The sequence below is a fragment of the Epinephelus moara genome, chromosome 6 (assembly GCF_006386435.1).
Source record: "Epinephelus moara isolate mb chromosome 6, YSFRI_EMoa_1.0, whole genome shotgun sequence".
Lineage (NCBI taxonomy): Eukaryota > Metazoa > Chordata > Actinopteri > Perciformes > Serranidae > Epinephelus > Epinephelus moara.
The window spans coordinates 31,811,061-31,833,163 of NC_065511.1; the positions used below are offsets into that span (position 1 = coordinate 31,811,061).

Genomic DNA, 22,103 nt, shown 5'->3' on the forward strand with positions numbered 1-22,103 from the left:
ATTCTGATAATGATTAGGTGTAATTTCATGCCTTTGAAAGCATTAAATGCATTTAATATACAACTAAATAAATCATGTCACTTTTTCAAGTAAATTTGCAAAACCTTGTGAATAGAAAATCCACATTTGACTGTTAAAAGGGGCGTCCCCATCCCATAATTTCAATTATCAGTAATCACTTATTTATAACTGTCATCACTTTGAGAGCCACTTCAGTGTGCAGTGGCAGATCTAGCACATTCAGCACCTTAGGCAAGCTTCCCCTGGTGTTGTCCCCCCTGTCTCCCCAAAAAATCTTTTATGTTTATTCTATGTATTACTAACAAGAACAAGAGCTGTTGAAAAGGCTGCTATCTAGGTCGGCTACAGGAAGGTCTGCTACTGTCAGAGTGCACATGAATAATCTCTCTTGGTTCTTTCTTGACCACGTAAAGCCCCGTTTCCACCAAACACTTTCAGTGTGGTACATTTGCAACCAAAAGTAACCCTTCAGACATGGAAGCGAGACCCACCGCAAACAGTACTCTTTAATGCGGGCAGGGTTGTTGTGACTCACTGCTCCACCCAGCACTCACTGTATTTCCTCATTAACGGTGAGAATAGAGTAAGAAGTCTGCTCCTCATTTATTACCACAGAACGAGGCTGCATGCCAACATTTTCAGAGCAAAATAGAACAGGCTGCAGTGAGAGTCTCTCTGTGGGATATTTAAAAATAGCAGGTTTGTGCATTTAGTCCTTCTCAGGCAAGCTCAGGGGTTTAGTGTTGTCGGAGCCCACAGGAACTACGCTCTGCAACGCTTTTTTTTTTCTCTGAGTGAGGATTAGAATTTCTTCATTTCACATATTCCAGTCGAAATTAATATATATAAACGCATAAAAAGATCCACTCATTACTAAAAGTGTGTCATATAAAAACTAATGGTCAAAGTTGTCACAGTGAAATTTAAGGTGTGTTGATTGATTCACGTCGTCAGCTCATGAGTAACATTACAAGTTAATGTTCCACCTTAAAAGTCAGCAGCAGTTGGCCCATTATAGTTACAGTCGACTAATAAAACGGAGCAGAGTGACCGTCTTCTACTGACCAATCAATGGACTGCAGTGTACACAGCTCCACCTTTTAGTACCAGATCTGTGTGTTAGGTACCCCAGCAGAGGGGGGACCAAAAATGGGGACGGTACGCAACAGTTCCATTGGTACCATCCACAACTTTACACAGTGGGAATGGGGAAAAAAAAGACCTGAACTGACCCGTAGCGTACTGCTTGGTGGAAACAGGGCTTTATTACTATGATACTCTAAAAGATATACTGTTGGTGACACATGATACAGGCTAAAGGCATGATTCAATTTGTTCAATAACAAGCAACTTGCATGAAAGTTTGTGCAAAAGCTCCAAAACATTGTGTGACAGAATTTGGGAGAAAAGCGCAAACATCTGCTTTGCATTATACTTCCATTATTGAGAACTTTGAAACATCTGCGCTCTATTAGTGTGGAGAGGAAGGCATTTGCCTCCGCATTTATCAAGCAGCTTTTCACTATGTGCATTCTAGTAAATCACACTTAATCTCTCGGAATAAGGCTGTCTGTTGTCTGTAGTCAAACATCGTCTGTTTGTCTCTTGGCATAATATGAGGTGCACAGAGCTTCTTGCCTCCTGGTGCCATAGTCGTGGAATTATACATCTGAGGCACGTCAAATTAAAATGCACAAGCTCTATGTTTGCTGATGAACTGGTAATGGTTTTATTACCTGTTGAGCTAAACAAATACTTTACATGTTGTACTAATTTATTTATTATTATTTCAATAAATTTGTGTTAAAATAAATGGACCTATAGGTACTCATGTTTATCACACCACACCAGAGGCCTGGGTGAGGTCATATTGACATGGTTAAAAGGTTTAATCACGTCTCATCATATTACACTAAATGTTATTTACATTCAATACTTACATCATTTTTGCGCGCTGCTGGTCCTTTTTGTGCAAAATTTTGATTTAATTAGCTGGAAACTGTATAAAAGTTGAAAAAGTGGCAGACAAAACCCCACTGGACTGAATCCACAAAATATTATTTGGTTTGTGGCAACTCATATTTGTCATCTCAGGGTCATGGCTTTACCAAATGAATGTCCATCACTCCTCTGCTTGCTCCTCCTCCTGATAGGTCGAGACAGAGATACTACTGTAAGGGTCCAGCACCATCTGAGCGCAGCGGACGATGGTCACCAACAGGAAGAAGCAGAGCATGAAGAAGAAGAAGAGGGCAAAACCGAGGTCCACGTCGATATCCAACCTGGACACAGGGAGGACTGGAGGGTCCATGTTGACAAATCCACAGAGGAAAATGTTTGTTGTCTTGTCTGTTTACTTCCCTCTTGGTGGTGTGCACCATCAAAGCCAATCATTGTAATCCATTGTGCTGCTGCAGAGAACTCTTCTACCGCTTAATCTGAATTCAACAAATGATTCCTCTGTCTTCGTCTCTACTTCCTTCCTCCAGCATTGACACCTTCTGTCCTCTGCCCGAAGACAAAACAGATAGGTGGACACACGGAGCCCCATTTGGCACCTGTGTCCTCCATGAATAGTTAATATAAGGAGTTTGGTAACGATCAGGCCGTTTCTGAGATTAGAACACCCAGGCATCTCTCTGGTCTCTACAGGAGAAGAGACCTCAACAGGAGATGACACCTTAACGTGAGTCACTGGATCCCTGGTCAGTACAAGGTAAGAACACACGACGAACACAACAGAAACATGCAGCCGGACACGAGTTTTTAAAGCTTCATGAAGCAAATGTGGTGTGTAGATTAAGATGCTCTTAACCAATCAGTTCCCACAACACATATCCCTGCACATGTGCGGTTTTTGATTTTTATGGTGGCAAAGTGGTGGAAAAAACGAGAACAGAATGGTCAAGATGCACAAAGGAAAACAAAAAAGGTTGAGGAAGAGAAAGAGGATATGATGCCTTCGTGGCAATCCACTTGAGAGGGGTTGGAAACTGATCCTGACCAAAAAAAATGCAGATTGCTTGTATTCTGATGCCACACACACACAGACACACACACAAGTTAAGAGTAAAGTGACTCTATGCAAATAACAGAGAATCTGAGTAAAAAGAAGTGCGAAGAGAGAACAGCCTGTACGTGCTGACGTGATACCAGCACAAGACGTCACCTGTGGCCACCGTCAACACAGTAAACCTATCTTCAACCTGTACTAGCATTAACGCCGTCTGTTTTCACCCCCAGGCTGTGAAAGAGAGGACAGAAGGACGAAGGCGGAAACTGATCCCAGGAGATACCCACAGATCTCTCGAGTCTTAACCGATATACAGAATGGGGAGAGAAAACAGATACAGGCCAATCAAAGCAACGCTGGCTTCTGTTTCTTCACCAAATACGAACTTAAAACTGTGTCGAGGAAGTGAATACATGCAAGGAGGTAACTGAAAACAGCCATGACTTGCATGAGTGTGATCAGCAGAGTGCAGTCAAAACAAGAGTGGGAATAAATATGACTTTGTGATTAAGGAATAAATGATGCTGTGTGTGTCGTGGCTACGGCTACGACGAATCATGTTCAGTTGAGAACACACTCAAGCTGCTTCACTTTCGACAATTTAACAATTTAATACAAAAAACAAACATTTCTTTCTCTCGTTTAACATTTCATATACAGTATATTTATATATTTGCGTTTCTATGAGTGATAGAAGTTCACATCATCGGAGAAAAAAAACCTGGATACAGAGCAACCGATAACAAAGACATCACAGTCACCAACATACCATCCTTTTAGAAGAATACTTCACCTGCAAAATTACCATTTCCAGATCAGTTACTTTGTTTTTCTCACACGCCTCTACAGTGAATGGAGAATATGAAAAGGTGAGCATTCTTCATGCACAGGGGCCGTGATAAACAGCAGCAAAACATCTGCAGTATAATCCAAGCCTCATTTATCCAGTTGTATGCTCAGTACTTCCCAAAATCATGTATTTTAGCGTAAAAATATAAGCATAAAACATTTCCACCTACAAGTAGCACACCCTAAATGTGCCTGAGCTCCACTTGAACAAAGTTCATACGCATTCACATGCCCAGGCACACCACTCATCCATGTCTGAGACTGTCTTTGTCTCTTTGTCTTTGTACTGACGTGTTTTAAATCGCAATGTTTCAGTGAAAATGCATGTGTTAGGAAGAGCTGAGCATACGACTGGATAAACAAGACTTGCTTACTTCAATTCATGAAGCATGTTTGCCTTTTTTGGTTCCCCATTCATTGTGGAGGTATAAAAGAAAAAGTCAAGTTAACACGCGGTGACTAATTGACAAAGAAATGGTCATGCTGCGGGTGAAGTCTTCCTTTAAAGATGAAAACTGGACAATTATTAACATGGGTTTACATACAGTTACATAACTCGTCACCATACGCGTGAGTGTTTCACACAGACGATGGAAAACTGTAATAAAAGGGTCAAATTTAAACTAATTCCACATATTAAAAATCAAAAAATATTTTAGAAGCATTATCTTTCATACCACAACATTCTTCTATAATACAAATTTACCAAAAGCTGATTGTTAAACACACGTGGTTGAAATTCCAAATGTTTGTCACAAACAAGAGGACAGAACACCAAGAAAAATAAAAACCTTTGAGGGAATTTTCACTGGTAGATCTCGTTGATTTTTAGCTCTGCTTCTTCCATTTTAAATCCTAAATACCCTGATCAAACCATTTATTAAATACCAATCAGAGCAGGTCAATGGAGAGGTCAAGAGATCCGTCAAAATAACAACAAAATAATCGGGAACATTTCAATTAAATCAAACATTACTAACACACCTCTCATTTTTAAAACATTAATCAAGGAAAACATCTGACAACAAATAAAGAATGGCTTTAAAAGTACACAATTCCTGCTTGTTAATTATTGCTGTGTGATTTCTTTTCTTTATATTTCTTTTACAAAAGGAGTACAAAAACCCATACTTGGTACAGGGTAATGCATGAGACAGAAAGAAATATTAAGCAAGTCAGAAACCCTACGACTGTGTAACAGTTGATAGTTAAACTGTACGCATCCGTTATACATACATACACACATGCATACTGTATATATGTTTATGTAGGCAAAGAAAAATAGATTGTATACGTTTCCAGCGGGCACCTTGACAAACAGTACGTAGCCACTGTAACACTGTGTGTGTGTTGTTGTTGTTAAAGAAGAAAAAAACAGGTGTTTCTTGAGAGGATGAACAAAATAGTGAAACTTAGAGGTGAAGCCACCAATGTACATCGAAAACTGTACTCAGAAGCGCTCCATGAAAGCGGTGGTGACATGCAGAGGCATGCTGTGGAGTTGAATCTGTGAGTGAGATTAGCACAGATAGTGGTAGTTTGCGTGCAACAGCGGAGAATTAATAAAAAAAGCTGTATATCCCTGCAATTTCCTGAGAGTTTAAATCAATGATTGGAGTGATTAGTCCACATGCTAAGAGGGTAAGACAGCAAAAATACACTCTTTATCAATGCCTGAGACAAACTAGGAACACATTAGAATAAAAGGCCGTTGTCTGTGTTTGTGTATGTGCTTACTTCCTGTCTACGTTAACCAGAGGGTAAGAGCGTGTTTTGTGCAGTCTATTCAAGTGTGTTTGGGTGATTGTGCGCTTTCATATATTTATATTATATAACACATATCTACAACATAGACTGTTGAGCTTTGGGCAGTGCTAGCTAGAGAATTCTCTTACAATGGCTGGAATATGGTTAAAATAATTATCTTTTCGTCAGTAGCAAATCCTTGATTTTCCTCCCCTTTTACGTCTGCAGTCAGATATATCCCTCCATCTTTAACTGGCTTGTGGCAGTGCAAGTTAAGCCATGCAAAGCAAGGGAAGAGTGCTACTCTCAGGAGCAGGAAGAAGAGGAGCAGAAGAGCTGTAAGAGCTATATAATATAAGAAAGAACGAGGGCAAAAACAGTCAAGAAGACAAAAGGGGTAGACCAGCTGAGAGGTGTTGACAAGGTCACTGGTCGAACGAAGGGTAGATGGGAATCTCAAAGTCATCGCCATTGAAGTTGTTAGGCTGGTCCAGCATAGACAACACGTCCTGAATCAGATTAAAGAGACAAAGAGATTTATTTTAAGTGACAGAGAGAGGGAGAAAGGGCTTGAGAGAAAGAGAGAGAGATTAGGCTTGGATCACTCACGGGAAACATGTCTTGCTGGTTGCCCTGAGCATGAGGATGCTGCTCTGCATTACCCTGTGAGTGCTGCTGGCCCTGCCACTGAGGCCACACCGCCTCCGCTGCTCGAGAGGGGAACTGAGCCCCAGACTGAGAGCCATCTGGGATAAAGCACACAGGGGTGAGAGGATGCATCGATACAACACAGAGACACAGACTCACTCATAGATGCGCGCAACCTACCATAACCGTTGGTGTTGAGGTTGGCGCGTGCATTAATGGGCGGGTAGTTTGCGTTGTTGGTTGGAGTGGGAGCAGCACCTGTAGGCATCTGGCCAAAAGAGGAAGAAGAGCCACCGCCAAATCCTCCCATGGGAGCAAACTGTGGAGACATGGTCTTTGCTGCCTGGGGAGCCACCTGCTGGTTAGAACAGGACGAGTGATGTGGGATCAGAAACAAGTATCATAATATGAAGTATCCCTAGTTGGTTTAATTTGTGAATGAAGAACAATTAAAAACATACCACCAGAGGCAAAACAAAGTCAGATCATAAATCTCGCACAGGTTTACCTGGTTATTAAATTGCGGTCTGGCTCCAGCTGCAACTCCAGGCCATCCGCCTGCTGGTCCTCCATGGAGGGGGCTGCCAGTGCTGGAGGGAGTAACTGTCTGCGGGGCTCCATTCTGACGAGACATCTGAGCAAGCATCTGCCCTGCTGAGTGGGCTGGCTGTGCCATCTGTGGAGTCATGTTGACTGGCCTGCAGACAAAAGTGACAGGAGAGCGAGCTCAGAAACCTGGCAGTCATCCACCTGGAGAAAATAATAACCTAAATAAATGTTAGGGATGTTGTTGAAATAAAGATGGAAACCACTGGGGGGCAGCGACATTAGCACACAATATTTTATATCGCTTTATTACAGCAGTACTCAATTTCATTCTGACTTTCATATGACAGTATATTTTTAACTTTGTTATGACAGTACTTTAACCTTTTTTTTTACCAGTGCTATACTGACCTTTATTATGACATTTTAACAATATATTTTTAAACTGCATTTAACTTACTTTATTATAACAGCATTTTTTTTAATGTTATTGTAACAGTGCTTTATTCAGCTTGATTATAACATTACTTTTTTAAAAGTGTATTGTAACAGTAGTTAATTTAGTAGTTAAGTATTTTGGTAGCCTACAGTAGTTTAGAGAGGATTAAAAATTTTTTGAGATACATCAAATGTATCGCAATATAGCCTAAAGATACCACAATATTATTTAAGGGTCATATCACCCTGCCCAAGAAAATAGCTGATAGAAACATACAATTACTTCTGAGGATAACATTCTGTCAGGCAGCATCTGCACCCACATAATGAACAAGTGGAACGTCTTTGTTCTCGTATACCATTCATGCTCGAAACTGAGAGAACTGCTCCCTCTGCTTTAAAAGGAAAACTCTCCAGACATGTTAATCACCTGGTAGATTACATAAATGTCAGTTTATTCATTGTCACCACAGAGAGGAGTTGCTGTCACTGTTTGTACAGTTTATAGAAGACAACAATCCCATTATCTTCAGATCTCTTAAGTACATTGCTAATTGTGGTTGGCGAAATCACTGTTATCCCAAGTTAATGATATAACCTAATTAAGTCAGATCTCAAGATAACAGGATAAGAACCGCAGGCACATTCCAGGTTTCTGTGCCGTGCCATGTTGTTTGTTGTGGTAAGTGACATTAAAGGCACCACAGAAAAAGAGCAATTACTCCTAATCAGCACTTATGACCTATTAGCAGCAGTGTGTGGCCGTCAACCTTTGGGTAGAGGTGTTTAGCCCGAGCCGACAGCAGCATGATCTTTGAAGCGGGAATAGCCAGAAGTAAAAAGCTAGCTTTAGGCCAGGGATACTTCACTTGCTTTGCACGGGGCTACTTTTGCAAGGAGATAGGAGACCAGGGGCCAGTTCATAAACAAATAATATTTATCAGTAAATATAATGGATGAATTGCCTGTTTTCAACCTTTCAACATTTGCTGTCCCTTTTTTTTTTTTTTTATTAACAGGCTTTATTTTGATGTTTTCATTCTCATTTAAGCCCCGTTTTCACCAAACAATGTAACCCTTCAGACATGGTCCCTGGACCCTAGGTCCGTTGTATGTTTCCACCGCAACAGTACTTTTAAATGTGGGCAGGCTTGTTGTCACTCACTGCTCCGTCCAGCACTCACTGTATTTCCTCATTACCAGTGACACAGAGGGAAGTCTGCACCTCGTAGACAGAACGAGGTTGCCAACATTTTCAGAAGACAATAGAACAGGCTGCAGTGAGAGTCTCTCTGTGGGATATTTAAAAATAGCAGGTTTGTGCATTAGTCCTTCTCAGGCAGAGTGCAGAGCAGAGTGACCGTCCAATATTGACCAACGAACGGATTGCAGCGTTCACAGCTCCACCTTTTAGCACCAGATCTGTGTGCTAGTTACCCCAACAGAGGGGGGACCAAAAATGGGAACTTTACGGAACAGAAAAAAGCGTACTGAATTGAACTGTACTGTAACGTACTGCTTGGTGGAAACGGGGATTTAGAAAATGTTCTGCGGGCCACCTGTCACCCTGCCATGGGCAATCAGCCGTGAGCTGAGTGCCACTGCTTCAGGCAATAAACAAACTTCACTGTGTCACATGATGTCAACATCACCGTCACAACAAGACTGAGAAGCTGTGTTCAGTGTGATGATGCTCTGTAGTCTCATTTAGCCACTTGTTAGGAAGCGCCTTTTTTGAGACACAGAAAACTTCAAAATTCATTTTACTGGAGTATATACTGAAAATCTCTTGAGCTTGTGTCATAACACCTGAAGACTTCCAGGAAAGCAAACCAGAAGTACAAAATGCTAACCCATATTTATGCGTTTTAAGACTTATTTCTGCACTAATAAATGCCTTCGGGTTTAAGATCTGGTGTATATGTAAACACATGCACACACATGTATACACCCATGTATACACACAGGAGACTTCCTACCTGTATGCATCACTGGAACGACCAACAGTGAAGTTGTTGGCTGCAGGGTAGATCTGTGTGGCGGGAGCAGAGGTGGAGGGCAGGCCCTTAGTCTGATCTGGGCCTTGGAAGAGGGAGGGGTAGAGCTCCGGCTTCTCAAGGCTCTTGCTGTGGTCCGGACCTGCTGCCGTCACTGGCTGCGCCGGCATCTGAGGACCAACAAAAATATCAGTCAGGGATCTGAATCCAAAACTCTTTTTTTGTTCCAGTGGTGAAAAATTGACCAGACTATTCGTGACCACTCGTCATTTCAAGCTGAGAGTTTAATTGCTGGACATCAACAATCCCTTCACGCTCCAGTACACTTGAATTTGTTTTGTTTACCGAGGCTGTCTACTGCTGTCGGTTATAGCACCACACCCAAATGCCTGTATTGTTTCTGCAATACAGGGTCCGTTAATTTAAGAAAATTCACAACAGATGGGGGAAGCTGCAGCCATGGTAGGAAGAGACACAACTCCTGAGAAGTAAACTGAGTAAGTGCAGACAAATGCATGAAAAAGCAACATGACAATACTGACCTACTGTAGGTGACAGTGTACTGGGGGTGAAATAACCTGACAATAGCCCTGTTTTGGCTCCAAAGGTACCATACTAAAAGAAACAGGGATATAGAGTACATAACATATAAAATAAAGTGAATGATAAAAACATTTTGCCGTTGGCAGTTGGCTTCAGTTGCGCATTCTCTTGCTGGGAGCAACGACTACTGGCAGAGCTCCACGGCAGTTTAACTGTTACACCGTTACAACCACTATTTTGTCAGATCTGTGCCCAAGCAAATATTTACACGTGTCTTTTATTGACTCCCCGTATGCCCATGTTGTACCATCATCTGTAGGTACTCCATTTCTTTATTTATGTTAGTGCCCCACAAAGGGTGTGAGAGAGTGAGATATGGAGAGATGCAGTTCATAACACGTGAGAAAAGCATAAAAGCAAGACCATTTATCCTTGGATTACCTCCACCTGAGTTAAGATCATCAGGTGCACGTGTGTCGTCTGTTTCAATGTTTGAAAACATTAATATGTATATTTGTTGTATTATTTCTGAAAAAGCTAATAAACAACATTTTTAAAAAATAAAGAAAAAGAAAAAGCAAGAAAGACTGACTCATATAGCTCAATATCTGTCTGCTGAAGCACAGGTTAGCTGAACTGCTTCTCAAACTTTCACATAACTATCTACAATTACTTCACTCCCACACAACCTACATTTTGCTCGGTCTGTTCATAACTATGACATGTATTGCCCATGTGTGGCCTGAGATATAAAATGGAAGCCACTCGAGACAAGACAACGCACTATTGCCCTCTGTGAGTGTGGGCAAACAGTGGAACACTGAGTGATTTAAAAAATACACAGTTGTGTTTATAACTGATATTCATCAAACTGCACAAAATTATTCATGAAACAGTTTTCAAACTCCATAACTTTTCCTGTTTTTTCATGACTGTGTGTTGTTCTTTCTGTGTGGAATCTTGTTCCTTCACTGGTTCTTTTACTGGTTAAAATCTCTTTAACCCTTAGAGGCCAGCAGAACCCCTGGCGATCTCAGCTTTAATTACGGTCTTTAAGAGGTTGTGAAGTGCTCATTTTGGTAGCAACCATGTCATGCTAGGTTGCCATGAAGGGGGCTAAAGAACACTCCAAAGTTAGGCTAAATTTTGGCCATTTTCACAACGCCCACTTGACCTCTCTCATCTGAATAAAAATAGGTTCTTGGGTACCTCTGGGTACTTATGCTAGTCCCATAAGATCTGAGCAAAACGCATGCAGATTTTTGCATGCAGTACAAATGTGTTATTTTCACATATTGTATTTGAATGTTTCTGCATGCTGTGGTCCCCAAACAGCTGTATGGAAGTGCATAAATTCAGTGACTGAAAAGCTGAGACTTGTGGATTCATTGAGCCCAATTTTATTTATGTGTGAAAATGTTAGCCCCCATTGTAGCCATTTCATTTTAGTGAGACAATTTTTAAACTTTTTTATTTTTTTTAAGATATTTTTTGGGGCATTTTGGCCTTTAATTGACAGGACAGACAAGTGTGAAGGGGGGCGAGAGAGGGGGAGTAACATTCAGGAAAAGGCCACAGGCTGGAGTCAAACCCAGGCCCCTGCGGCAACAGCCTTGTACATGGGGCGCCTGCTCTATCCACTAAGCCACCGATGCCCCGACAATTTTTAAACGTGACTTCACTATATAAAATGATCCATTATGACTTCTAGGATTATCACAACCTCATGAAACTTTACATCCACAAAGTAGAGACCTTGGCATTCAGAGGATGTATTGCTCAGTAAATACCCCACTTGATAATTTTAGAGATTTTTGTGACAGTTGCTAACAAGTGGCTAAATAAGACTACAGAACATCATCAAGTCGCACACGGCTTTATAGCCTTGATGTGGTAGGGATGTTAAGTCATGCTACTGTGGTGTAGTTCATGTATAGCCAAATGTTAGCTTTTTACTTTTGACAATTGCATTAACTCATCAAAAATCATTCAAGTGGTGTTTGTTTGTGAGGATTATCTGGCTGAACAAACTGTGTAAGTATCATTTACTTGTGTTTGCCACAGGGCTTATTTTCTGCAAAAATTCAAAACCAGTGGAAAGATCCCATTGCCTATTTGACAAGGGATTCAGGTCGACGCTAACTTCCATGTCAGCCCAAAGACAAACATCATCCCTGGAGCACTCCATACACCCTGCACTTATAAAATGGGTCTATGGTGGGTCTCTAAGGGTTAACCAAGGACTACAGAGAAAGTGTTCCACTTTTAGCAAGCACTAACAGCAGGCAGTCCGTTGTGATAATGGATCTCTCCTAGCATCCGGTTCTGTTTTCCTGTTGAGCAAACAATCAACTTCCTGCCACTGTTTTCATAAAAAGGGCTAATCAGTCAATACGGCGAATGAAAAGGGGCCCAAGAGAAACCGAGTGCAATCTATGCTTCAATCAAACTTGATGTGTACATTCATGGGTGCCCACACGTGTGTGTCCTAACCTGTGAGAGGGTGATAGGTCCTGCCTCATATAGGCCGTCTCTGGCTCCGCCTCCCTCGAGCTCGGCCTGCTGTTGCTGCTGTAACTGCCTGAGAAGGGAAACAGAGACAAGGAGAGAGTCAGTCTAAAATAGCCTCATTTCCATTTCTATGCCCTTCCACTGTTGAGTGAGAAAGCCCATACACCTGCTGACAAAATAGCACTCAACCCGCCACCGGTCACCATGGCAACATAAAAGAGAAATGAGGAGAGAAGAGGAAGACAGTGACACAAAAGGTCTGTTATACAAATACATACCGCTCATATGCTACACCACCTGTGTTAAAAGTCCATATTCACTACCAACTATAAGAACTATTATTAGACATGCGTCTTATTAAACAACACCACTGTCTTTCTGATGCTAGAGACAAATACAACGGAGAGAAAATTCACCCAGAGTGGAAAATAACACAAAAACAGAAGGACTGTAGATTGCTAGAAACAGCAGTAGTCTCCCATGAAGAAGTAGCCCATGTTCTCCCATGCAGGGGGAAGGATAGTCAGGCCAGGCCTGGTCTCACCTGATGGCCACCTGCCCAGGGCTGAGCATTACAGGAGGGCAGTTTGGGCTGCCCTGACCCAGGGAGGGGGGCAGCGAACCCCCAGGGGAAGAGATGGGAGTGAGGGGGTCCTGGGTCGAATTTCTACTGCCCCACAATCAGAGATGGGTGGTGAGGAGAGGTGTAGGGAGAGAGTGATCAGTGTGTGGTTTATTGCAAGGGGTGGTGTAAGAGGAACTGAGGATCAAAGGGGACCTCCAGTATTTTTTAACCTGGACCTTATTTTTACATATTTGTGTTTAAGTAACTTGTGAAAACAACAAATTTTGACATTGGCCCAGTATTGTGAGAGAGTGAAAGCAGCTGGCAGTTACTTTTTTGAGCAAAATTAGTCAGTGAAAATGGTCTATTAGTAATCGTATTGACATCATACCACCTTTCATTGAAGTTTCAGTGTCTGTACTTATTTTTACCTCAAAACTCCACATTTCCATTTCAAAATAAAAGCTCTCTGACAACATTTCGGTGGTAAAACAGCCTTCCTTTGTTAACACAAGGCCTTTTAGTGTGACATATATTTGCAGGACTGTGTTGTCGACAATGCAGTGGCTTGCATGACTCCAAAATTTGTGAAGAACCAGCTTTTGTCTGTGGAAATACAGTGCTCGTAGCAGCAGGCAGCTCTGCAGCAACATTGTCTATGTGAACACCGCACGCACACAAGCCGCAGCAGTTCAGTGAGGTAGCCATCATGTGCTGCTCACATAGGCAGTGTAGCCTGGGCTTAAGATACACCTTTTGTACTCCAATACAACAAACAATTAAAAGCACTACTCTCTCCAACTTTCATTCATGTTTCCACCGTTTTCTTCCTGCAACAACTTCTCATCATCAGATTTCAGAATGAGACTTCTCCTTTAGCGAAACTTGGGCACAAAACAGGTCGAAACAAGTGAAAGGTGCATCTATGGAGTCCTTTTGGTAATGTTGTAAGACACTCATCAACACAATCTGAGCCTGTCGGTGTCACAACAAGCAGTGATAGTGGACGTCACTTGGTGGGGCTTCTTTCGTGGCTGCCAGCTGCCAAATCTCTCAATACTGAACCAACGTCAAAAACTGTTGCTCTTGTGAGTCACTTAGACACAAAAAGATTAAAAGTATTGTCCAAATTGAAAAAACACAGGAGTTCCCCTTTAAGGGTGATATGTAAGCATTCACACAGGGATCTTTCACAACGGTCACATTTCAAGACGTCAATGGTTTCATTATGCACTGTATTTGATTGTGTAATCACATTACATAATCGTCAGTGTTGGTAAAAATCAGTGTGTGACTCACTTGACGTTGACGTTGGTACAGATGATGTACTCAATCTCCTCCGAAAATGGATTCTGGAAGGTGAAGGAGCTGGTTCTCATCCAGATCCATTCTCGCGATTTGGAGCGAAACCGAAACATCACTGACAGGACCTGGCCTTTCAGCTTCACCACCTGTGAACACAAGTCCAGCACGATAAACAGTCAGAATGTGGTACTTTCCACAATCAGTGAGCCGGAGGTTTACACGCACACAAGAAACAGAGTTGTGGGGAGATATCAGGTTACACGACACCTTTACAGTTGAAAACAGTCCGGCTCAGTAGCGTTAGAGAGAAAGTTCTCCTTACAGTATGATTGTGACTGAATTTTACCAATAGTCAACAAGCAAGTAGCTGATTTAGACATACAGGGGCTACTTAGGGTCAGTTTTAGTCTGACTTTGAATTGATTTATTCTAGAGCTGCAACAATTAGTCGATTAATCAATCAGCTGACAGACAGAAAATTAACTGTCAACTATTTTCATGCTTCTTAAATGTGAGCATTCGATCCTTTTCTCTGTCTTACACGATAAACTCAATGGCTTTGGATTTTTGGATTGTTAGTGGAACAAAACATACCATTCGAACACGTCAACTTGGGCTCTGGGAAATTACACAGTGCATTTTTTCAGACAATCAGTCTCTGTAGCAGATTACAACAACAGCTGCTTTTCTTACTTCGTCTGACAGTTCAAGGTCTTGATCAAAGTTTTATGTTAATTTTTTATCAGGCAGTCTTAGAGAGCCTAATCAGGTACAGTATCTCAGCTTGGTTCAGTAACCAAGTTACAAACCAAACTGCTCCGACTGATCCATACTGCATGGAAAATAATTGGTGTCAAAGAGCACATTCCCATGCAGACTATTTTCGAACAGGCTTCTCTACGTCAAGCCAATAAGATCATTAATGACTCATCTCATGTTCTGCATACAGAGTACGAGCTGCTGCCCTCTGGAAGGATATTTAGAGTGCCTCGCTGCAGATTTAACAGATTTGAAACTTCACTCATACCAATGTCTATAAAGCGCTTAAATAATGGCAGATAAAGTCAGAACTGGCACTGGATTATGATGATTTGATGAGTTGAGTTAATCTTGATCTTGACATTTTATTGGCAATACCAATGACCAACTAATCGACAAAATAACTGGAATTAATAGATAATAAAAATAATCGTCAGCTAAGGCCCTGATTTATTCCGACTATAGGGTTGCTATGTGCAGTTACTGAGTCAGTATCAGTTACTGAGTCATCAAATAGCAGCACATATTCAGACAGTCCTACCTGTTGGAAGCTGTCTCTCAGTAAGCCCTGGTCTTCAGGGTGGGCGAGCTCGAGAATATTCTTCCCCAATAACTCCTGCGACACACAGCAGATAAAAGAACCAGCATTAGCTAAGGCAGGACAGACCAACACCAACTTCTGGCACAACGGTTGTTCGAAGATGTCTGTCCCCGACATTTCCACCGGCTCAGAGACTTACCTGGGGCTGGTAGCCAACAGCGGCCATGCAGCGGTGATCTACAAAGGTGAACATGCCCTGGCAGTTATGGCGCGAGATGAACTCCACTGGAACACTGATACTGTTGATGTCTGTGTCCCCTGGACAACAAGTCACCTAAAGACAAGCATTACACTCTAAAGGATGCTAGAGCTGCCACCATAATGTTTAACAGGGTCATAACGACATTGTGCATGAATCACGCATTTTTAGTTTCATCTGGTCATCTATCAACTGAGTGCTTACTCAAAAGTCAAGAATATTACTGTTTTTAACATCAACTGCTAACAGGCAAAAAAAAAAAATATTTCACAACACACTGAAACAGTGCAAACATCAGCCACAATCCACTCCAGATAAGACCATAGACTGTGACCATAAAAACACTGCCTCATGGTAGATACGCATTTTCAAAATACCATGTTTCTTTCACCACCAGTGAAGGTGATTTTAAGCGTGAATTGATTATATAAGGGTCAAATAATGCTGCACTTTGTTGGAGATAAATACAATTTTGCAGTTAAGATGTAAAAATCCATACCAAAAGTTCCATTTCCACAATTTCACAACTTTAATTTCATTGTGTCAAATACATACTACAAAATAAGGACAAAAGACATGTGCATATCTCTACACGAGGCATCCATCATACCTGTAATCTCCCAATTGCAACCAGACAGTAGCGACTCCCCTGAGTGTTGTCTGTATCGTCATCTGCTAATGACATTCCTAAAAAACAAATACGCAAAAAATGTGTAAACATGGGCCACAAAGAATAAGTCCTGAAAATGTTTTTTTTTTTAATATTGTTTAATTGAACAGATAACTTATATAGCCCACATTGGTTAGATTTTATCATTTAATTTTTATTATCTCTTACCTTCATGCCTTATTCTATTTGTAAGTATGTGCAAATTTTGACTAGTCTGCACCATTTTGGGATGATGCAGTTGTTATGCTTGCATAATGACAATACAGTTCTTGACTCTTGGGGCCAACCCTTTTAAATTGAGTAGGTTTACCTGAAGGAGGCCAGGACTTGATGTATCCTGTACAGTGGACCACTACATACTGGGGATCCCCTTCCTTGGCTGCACCCAAACCATTCCTGAGGTGAAGGAAGAAATTGTAAAATATACTTAAAAATCAAGCAGTCATTTTACTATGCCAGTAATAAGACTCTGCTTCAATGCATGTTATTGCTACCAGGCTACTCCAGGTACGCTTATCCCCTGCAAAGTAACCCCAACTTAGTTCAAAAAACAAAAAGAAAAAAAGTTTGGTTGTGGTCACCTGTTTCTATTCCTCAGAAAGTTCAGTCTGTTCATGGACAATGGTTCCACAGGACAAGAGCCACACCTGTAAATATACACAAGTCACCACATGGATGATTTATGTGTCTGGGCACACATATCCATATAAACAATGAAGTAGATAATTATCTGTAGTATGAGTCACACCTCATTCTGCAGATGAATGATCGTCGGGCTCCCATACTCATTCTGGCTGACGACTGCTGGCCTTCCTTCTTCACTGTCCCCGTCTTCAAGTCCAACATCCTCCCTTTAAACACACAAGAGACACAATCGTCTCAATCATGGGTGTAATGAAGCGAACAAGTGTCAACATTTGTTACATTGACAAAGTGGGATTAACAACTCTGCTACTGTCAGTGTCTGCTTTGTACCTGTGTTGTTATTCTCGGCGGTAGAGAGCTGCTCTCTGAGCTTTTCTGTGTCATCTGGGTGAAGCTGATCATAAAGAGAGGAGCCGAGCCATTCAGACTGGGCCTGGTTAAGGACGGGTGTCAGGGAGTCTGAGACGTAAACAATGCGGCCAGTCTCACATGACACCACGAACAGGAAGCCGTCGGCTGCCTCCAAGATGAGGTGCTTCAGTTCCTACAGACAGATAGCAGCAAAGACTATTTGTGATTAACGCCCTCTTTAATTTACAACACATAAATCTCAATGCACCATGGTCCGTACCATCGCTGTCTAGACGGTTGACCCAGGGAGGGTGTTTACATACATGTGCTACCTCCATGATTAGGCCTGTCATGATAAATACGTTTTTGACTTATAGCAGGATGTATGGACATGACCTCGATCATTTTGCTGACCTCTATACTGCCTGTTGTGTTACGCTACACCTGTGGGGGGTTTTTTAGCCAACTTTTTAGCCAACATGATGCCAGAATAAACAGCAGCGAATCTCCTTTCTTTTCTCCACCCACACCTACTTGAACCAGACCGAAGAAAAATAAAACAACGCTTTACAGACAACACAGCGTAGCTTACTGGTAGCCTGCAGCTGTGCTTTTGGAGTGGAACAGGTGCAACCCAATAGACTTTAGCTTGTCAACTCCACGCAATGAGCGAAAGAGTTTGTCATTTGTAGTTTTACCCTCCAACAACTTCATCCTCCACTCCGTAAATCCACCAGCAAGCCGCCTGGCTCTCAGGTTATGGACGTCTTAGATTATGGAGGTAACTGTGATGTTCCCAGAGGTTCCCTAAGCTTGTGTATTAGTCATTAGAGGCATCACTTTGTTTTGCTTCTGTTGGCCAAATTCGTATTAAGTCTCAAACTCCTACAAATGTGCTATTATTTTATATGTACACCTAATGTATATATTAAAAAGTGTGAATTAAAAAACATGTTAAACATAATTTTCATATTCAAATTCAAATGTCTGAATATTCTTCACAATTAAAAGTTTATTGCTCTGTGAAAGTGGGTATATCAGTGCCATAAATTGGTCTCAAAATGACAATAATATCGTTTATCATGATTATTTCTGGAACAATACACCGTCAAAAAAAGCAGTTATCATGACAGGCCTTGATAGTGACACCAGTTACTTCTTTTCACCTCTCAGCTAAGAGCTTCATCAAGAAGGTGTAAAGCACAAGAGGCCCATTTACAGTCATTAAGTTTAATTTTGAACAACGTACAAGTTGACCAATGGCCTGGGGGGAAAGGCTGGTGAAATATATTAAAACAAAACCCTTTTCTGACATTACACATTTAGATTTCACAAGCAACATCAAAGATAGTTAAAATAGCAGCTACCCTTCAGCCTTTTTCTATGTGAGAAAACTGACTTGCAGGCTTTAAAGGTGCTACTTTCGCTCCTCCTTCACTCTATTTCCATTGAGCTCAGAGAGGTTTCGTGTGAACTACATTGTGACTGTGAGACCTGTATGCAATATTTTTTGACTCTGACACAAGTAGTGCAGCTTTGTCTGAAATTGTCGCTTACTCTGAAAACGCCTTCAGCAACATTTCCCCACTGTGAATCCAGTCTACGTTGATTTCATGGAAAAATGTTATGTTTCTACATTTCTTTCTCTCTCAGTTGCTCATACCTGGTCAGTGAGAAAGGAAGGTTTGTACGACCCATCTGAGTTGGTATTGCCGCTTCCTCTCAGAGACTTCATATGAGACACGGCCATTCGCAGGATGGTGAGTTTGTCTGGTTTCCGTGCTAGTGCACTGCAGGTGGGCACCATGTCTGACAATTCTGTGATGTAAGCGGTCATCTTGTTCCGTCTCCGCCTCTCAATCTCACTATGGTTCTCCCTGAAGCGAGGAGACGAGGGAGGGAGGCAGAGGTAGAGAGGATAGGAGGGATTGAGGTGGGGGAAACAGACGGGCAGGTGGAAGACATGGAGTAGAGTTTAGAGTTAATGCTGCAATGCAAGCGCGCCAACTGGGAAGAAACGGTGGGAATGAGAGAAGGTGAGAGAAATAATGGGCGCACAAAACTATAAATCAATGATCGATAAAAATGATAGTGAGAAAGCAAGAGAGTCTGGTCTTTCAAGCCCAGTCGGTGTGACAACAGAGAGCAAGTGCAAGAAGAGAAAGACCCCTCAGAGGTCCTGAGAGGGGGGAGAGAGAAGAGACAGAGAAGACAGTTGCTCAAGAGGAAGAGATTACCAAAGTGAATAAAGTCCCTGGGTCACACTCAGCGTAGCAGTTAGTGACACATATCAGTGGTGGGGTTGAGAGAGACAACCAGCTGCTTTGGGCAAAGAAGCATAACATTCTGACAGGCACCAAAACAGACGCATAGAGCGGCGGCATATACCGGTAATTTTGTGCTATCATAATGACAATGTGCTGGGGTCCCAGCAGGACAGGACAGTTTTTGATCAGCATTCAATATTGATATGCAAACAAGCAGGAGAGGAAGCCTCCCAGAGTGGCACAGGCCATACCTGGCTTGTTTTTCCTTATCTCCAAAACTCTGATCTTCTTCCAAAAACCTGGAAATGAAACCAACCTACTAAAACACAGGCCCAAAAATCACTACTAAAATAAAAAGAGACGTGAACTTGAAGACAAAAAAAACTTGGAAAGGAGAGGGAAGCAGCATGGGGGCTTCTCTACACCCCCTCCACACACGCATCTAATTCTTCTAACTCATCCTCCTACCTGGCAAAGCGCTCTTTGTCATTGGAGCCTCCTGTATCATCGTCACACCTTAGAAAAAAGAGAAAATGTCACTTGTTATCACAGACAATACCAACACATGATACACCACCTCATTTAGCTTTATACTAAAACAAACTGTGGGACAAAATGTACCTGAACAACTTGCTCCCTTCGTCATCATCAAAGTCTTGTCTGTAATAAGGAGAAACAGAAGTTTCATTTAAATATTCTCACAGCTACATTGACCACAAGTGTCAAAAACAAAACTAAACCAGTCAGCAAATTACACAAGACTCAGCACAAAAGTTGCCCCTAAAACACACACAGACACTTACGCAGCTCTTCTTTTGTTTGTCCCTTTTGGTACAACAGCCCCACCACTTCCTTGGGTACCACTTGCCCCCATACCCAGATTTGGGTCTGGTAAGTCTATTAATAACACAGAGGCACAGAGAGACGAAATGTAGCATGGATGACAGGTGATTTCCTATTGAGCCTGGAGCACTGAAAAAGAAACTAAGCCACTAATTGAAGCTTTGAACGCTACTCATAAAGAACAAAATAGCATTTAAGCACATTACTGACATTCGTTTTATTTCACAACTTGTGTATTTAACATAAATTATCTCCACATCATTTATTCTTGATTTGTGATTGCAGACTGTAAAGAGCTAAGACCACCTCGACACAAAGCTAACGTTAAAAGCTACACATAGCATTCTGATATCAATCTTGTTAGCCACATTAACGTACCCAAAAACAGAGACGCACAAACCGAGCTAGCAAACCACAGCTAGGTTGTCGGCTAACTTAGATTTGGTTTCTCACTTTACCTCACTCAGCCACGCAAGAAATATCACAACAGGGCTATTTTCACAGCCCGCTGGTCGCTAATCTAGCTGGCTAGCATGTTAGCAAGACACTTATGCAATAACCCGATAGCCTTGCTGTGGCATTAGCTTTGCTACTAAGCTAACTTAGCCGAGGCTGTCACGCTATCTTTGGGAAAGTGTCCGCTTTAGCTATGCATGACAAAACAACCAGAACCACAACAGCTGCACGGTTTTACGTGACTTAAAATATCGCTGTGACTTTCATTGCACTTTACCTGGGTTAGAAGAGGACATGTCCGTCTGGAATAACATAAACAAACAACTTCGGCTGCGGAGAAAAAAAAATCCTCAAAACCCTCGCCCCTCCCCCTAGCTAGCAGGCTAGCGGCTAACAAGTGCCTCCGATCTCCTCACGTATGCGCCTTTATTTTGTGCTATAAACGCGCAAATCCATGACTATAACTGCGCCAGAGTGACCCGAGAGGGTTTAAAACACAGGCAAAAATAACGGGTTGACTCCTCCAGTGGCCGCTTTACTCCTGTTTTCTCACGGTTTAAACCCCCTTTCTATTCAAGATGGTGTTTGAGGCTAGCCGAGCGGAGCACAGTCTGTCTGTAGTGTTTTCCTTTCCTCTGTCTCTATTGGTCATCACAGCATCAGATACACGTGACGCGCAATGTTGGGAAATCCATGTTTGGCTCCGCCCCGCTGACGTGCCCTGTTTTATTCCGTATGTCATGACCATGGTCATGACATATAGAAATGGGTCTGTAAATTATATATATAATTTAAAAGGTCTGGATGCGTCCTCATAAATACTTAATCGTGTTAAGGCTAAGAAGGTGACCTTAAAAAAACACAATATAAAAAAAGCTGCTCTTTCTGTGATGAACATTCAGAAGCAGTTTGTGACTAATTTTATTTTATTTTTAAAGACTTCAAATTATTACAGGAAAATGTGGTGTAGACTAGGATGGCTAACCATGCTCAAGGACCAATTTGGGGAATTTTTGGAATTGTTTTGCATTTCCGAGGAGTCTGGAAGTGTGATTTTAATTTTGTCTGGCCCTGCTTATTATTTTTTTTTTTTATTCTGGGGTTGTTGTTTTTTTTTCAATTATTATCAC

The 22,103-nt window shown here is 41.7% G+C and overlaps 1 protein-coding gene and 1 long non-coding RNA gene across 10 annotated transcripts in view; one reads left to right on the plus strand and one right to left on the minus strand.

Moving 5' to 3' along the window:
• LOC126392323 (uncharacterized) overlaps positions 1–5,165 on the plus strand; it is an 11,217-nt gene extending 6,052 nt beyond the window's left edge. For 2 of the 3 annotated variants that reach the window (XR_007570163.1, XR_007570162.1), the window contains one exon: positions 2,175–5,165. This is a non-coding gene — a long non-coding RNA (uncharacterized LOC126392323). The remainder of the gene's footprint in view (positions 1–2,174) is intronic. The other variant, XR_007570164.1, reaches the window with a different exon arrangement.
• arnt (aryl hydrocarbon receptor nuclear translocator) lies at positions 3,621–21,609 on the minus strand. 7 transcript variants are annotated; one of them, XM_050047650.1, is made up of 21 exons: positions 21,251–21,609; positions 20,478–20,571; positions 20,296–20,334; positions 20,143–20,190; positions 19,926–19,973; positions 19,071–19,284; positions 17,387–17,600; positions 17,160–17,262; positions 16,993–17,058; positions 16,722–16,807; positions 16,352–16,428; positions 15,682–15,816; positions 15,483–15,557; positions 14,177–14,328; positions 12,857–12,979; positions 12,295–12,382; positions 9,241–9,428; positions 6,786–6,975; positions 6,458–6,632; positions 6,239–6,375; positions 3,621–6,138 (listed from the first exon to the last, which is right to left on the minus strand). In XM_050047650.1, the coding sequence occupies exons 1-21, from the start codon at positions 21,285–21,287 to the stop codon at positions 6,055–6,057; spliced, it is 2,373 nt and encodes a 790-aa protein (XP_049903607.1). In that variant the 5' UTR covers positions 21,288–21,609; the 3' UTR covers positions 3,621–6,054. The 7 variants fall into 7 exon arrangements, with proteins under 7 accessions (XP_049903607.1, XP_049903606.1, XP_049903608.1 ...); XM_050047649.1 differs by having other exon boundaries at positions 6,458–6,635; positions 21,251–21,608; XM_050047651.1 differs by lacking the exon at positions 19,926–19,973 and having other exon boundaries at positions 6,458–6,635; positions 21,251–21,608.
• Positions 21,610–22,103: the final 494 nt, after the last annotated feature.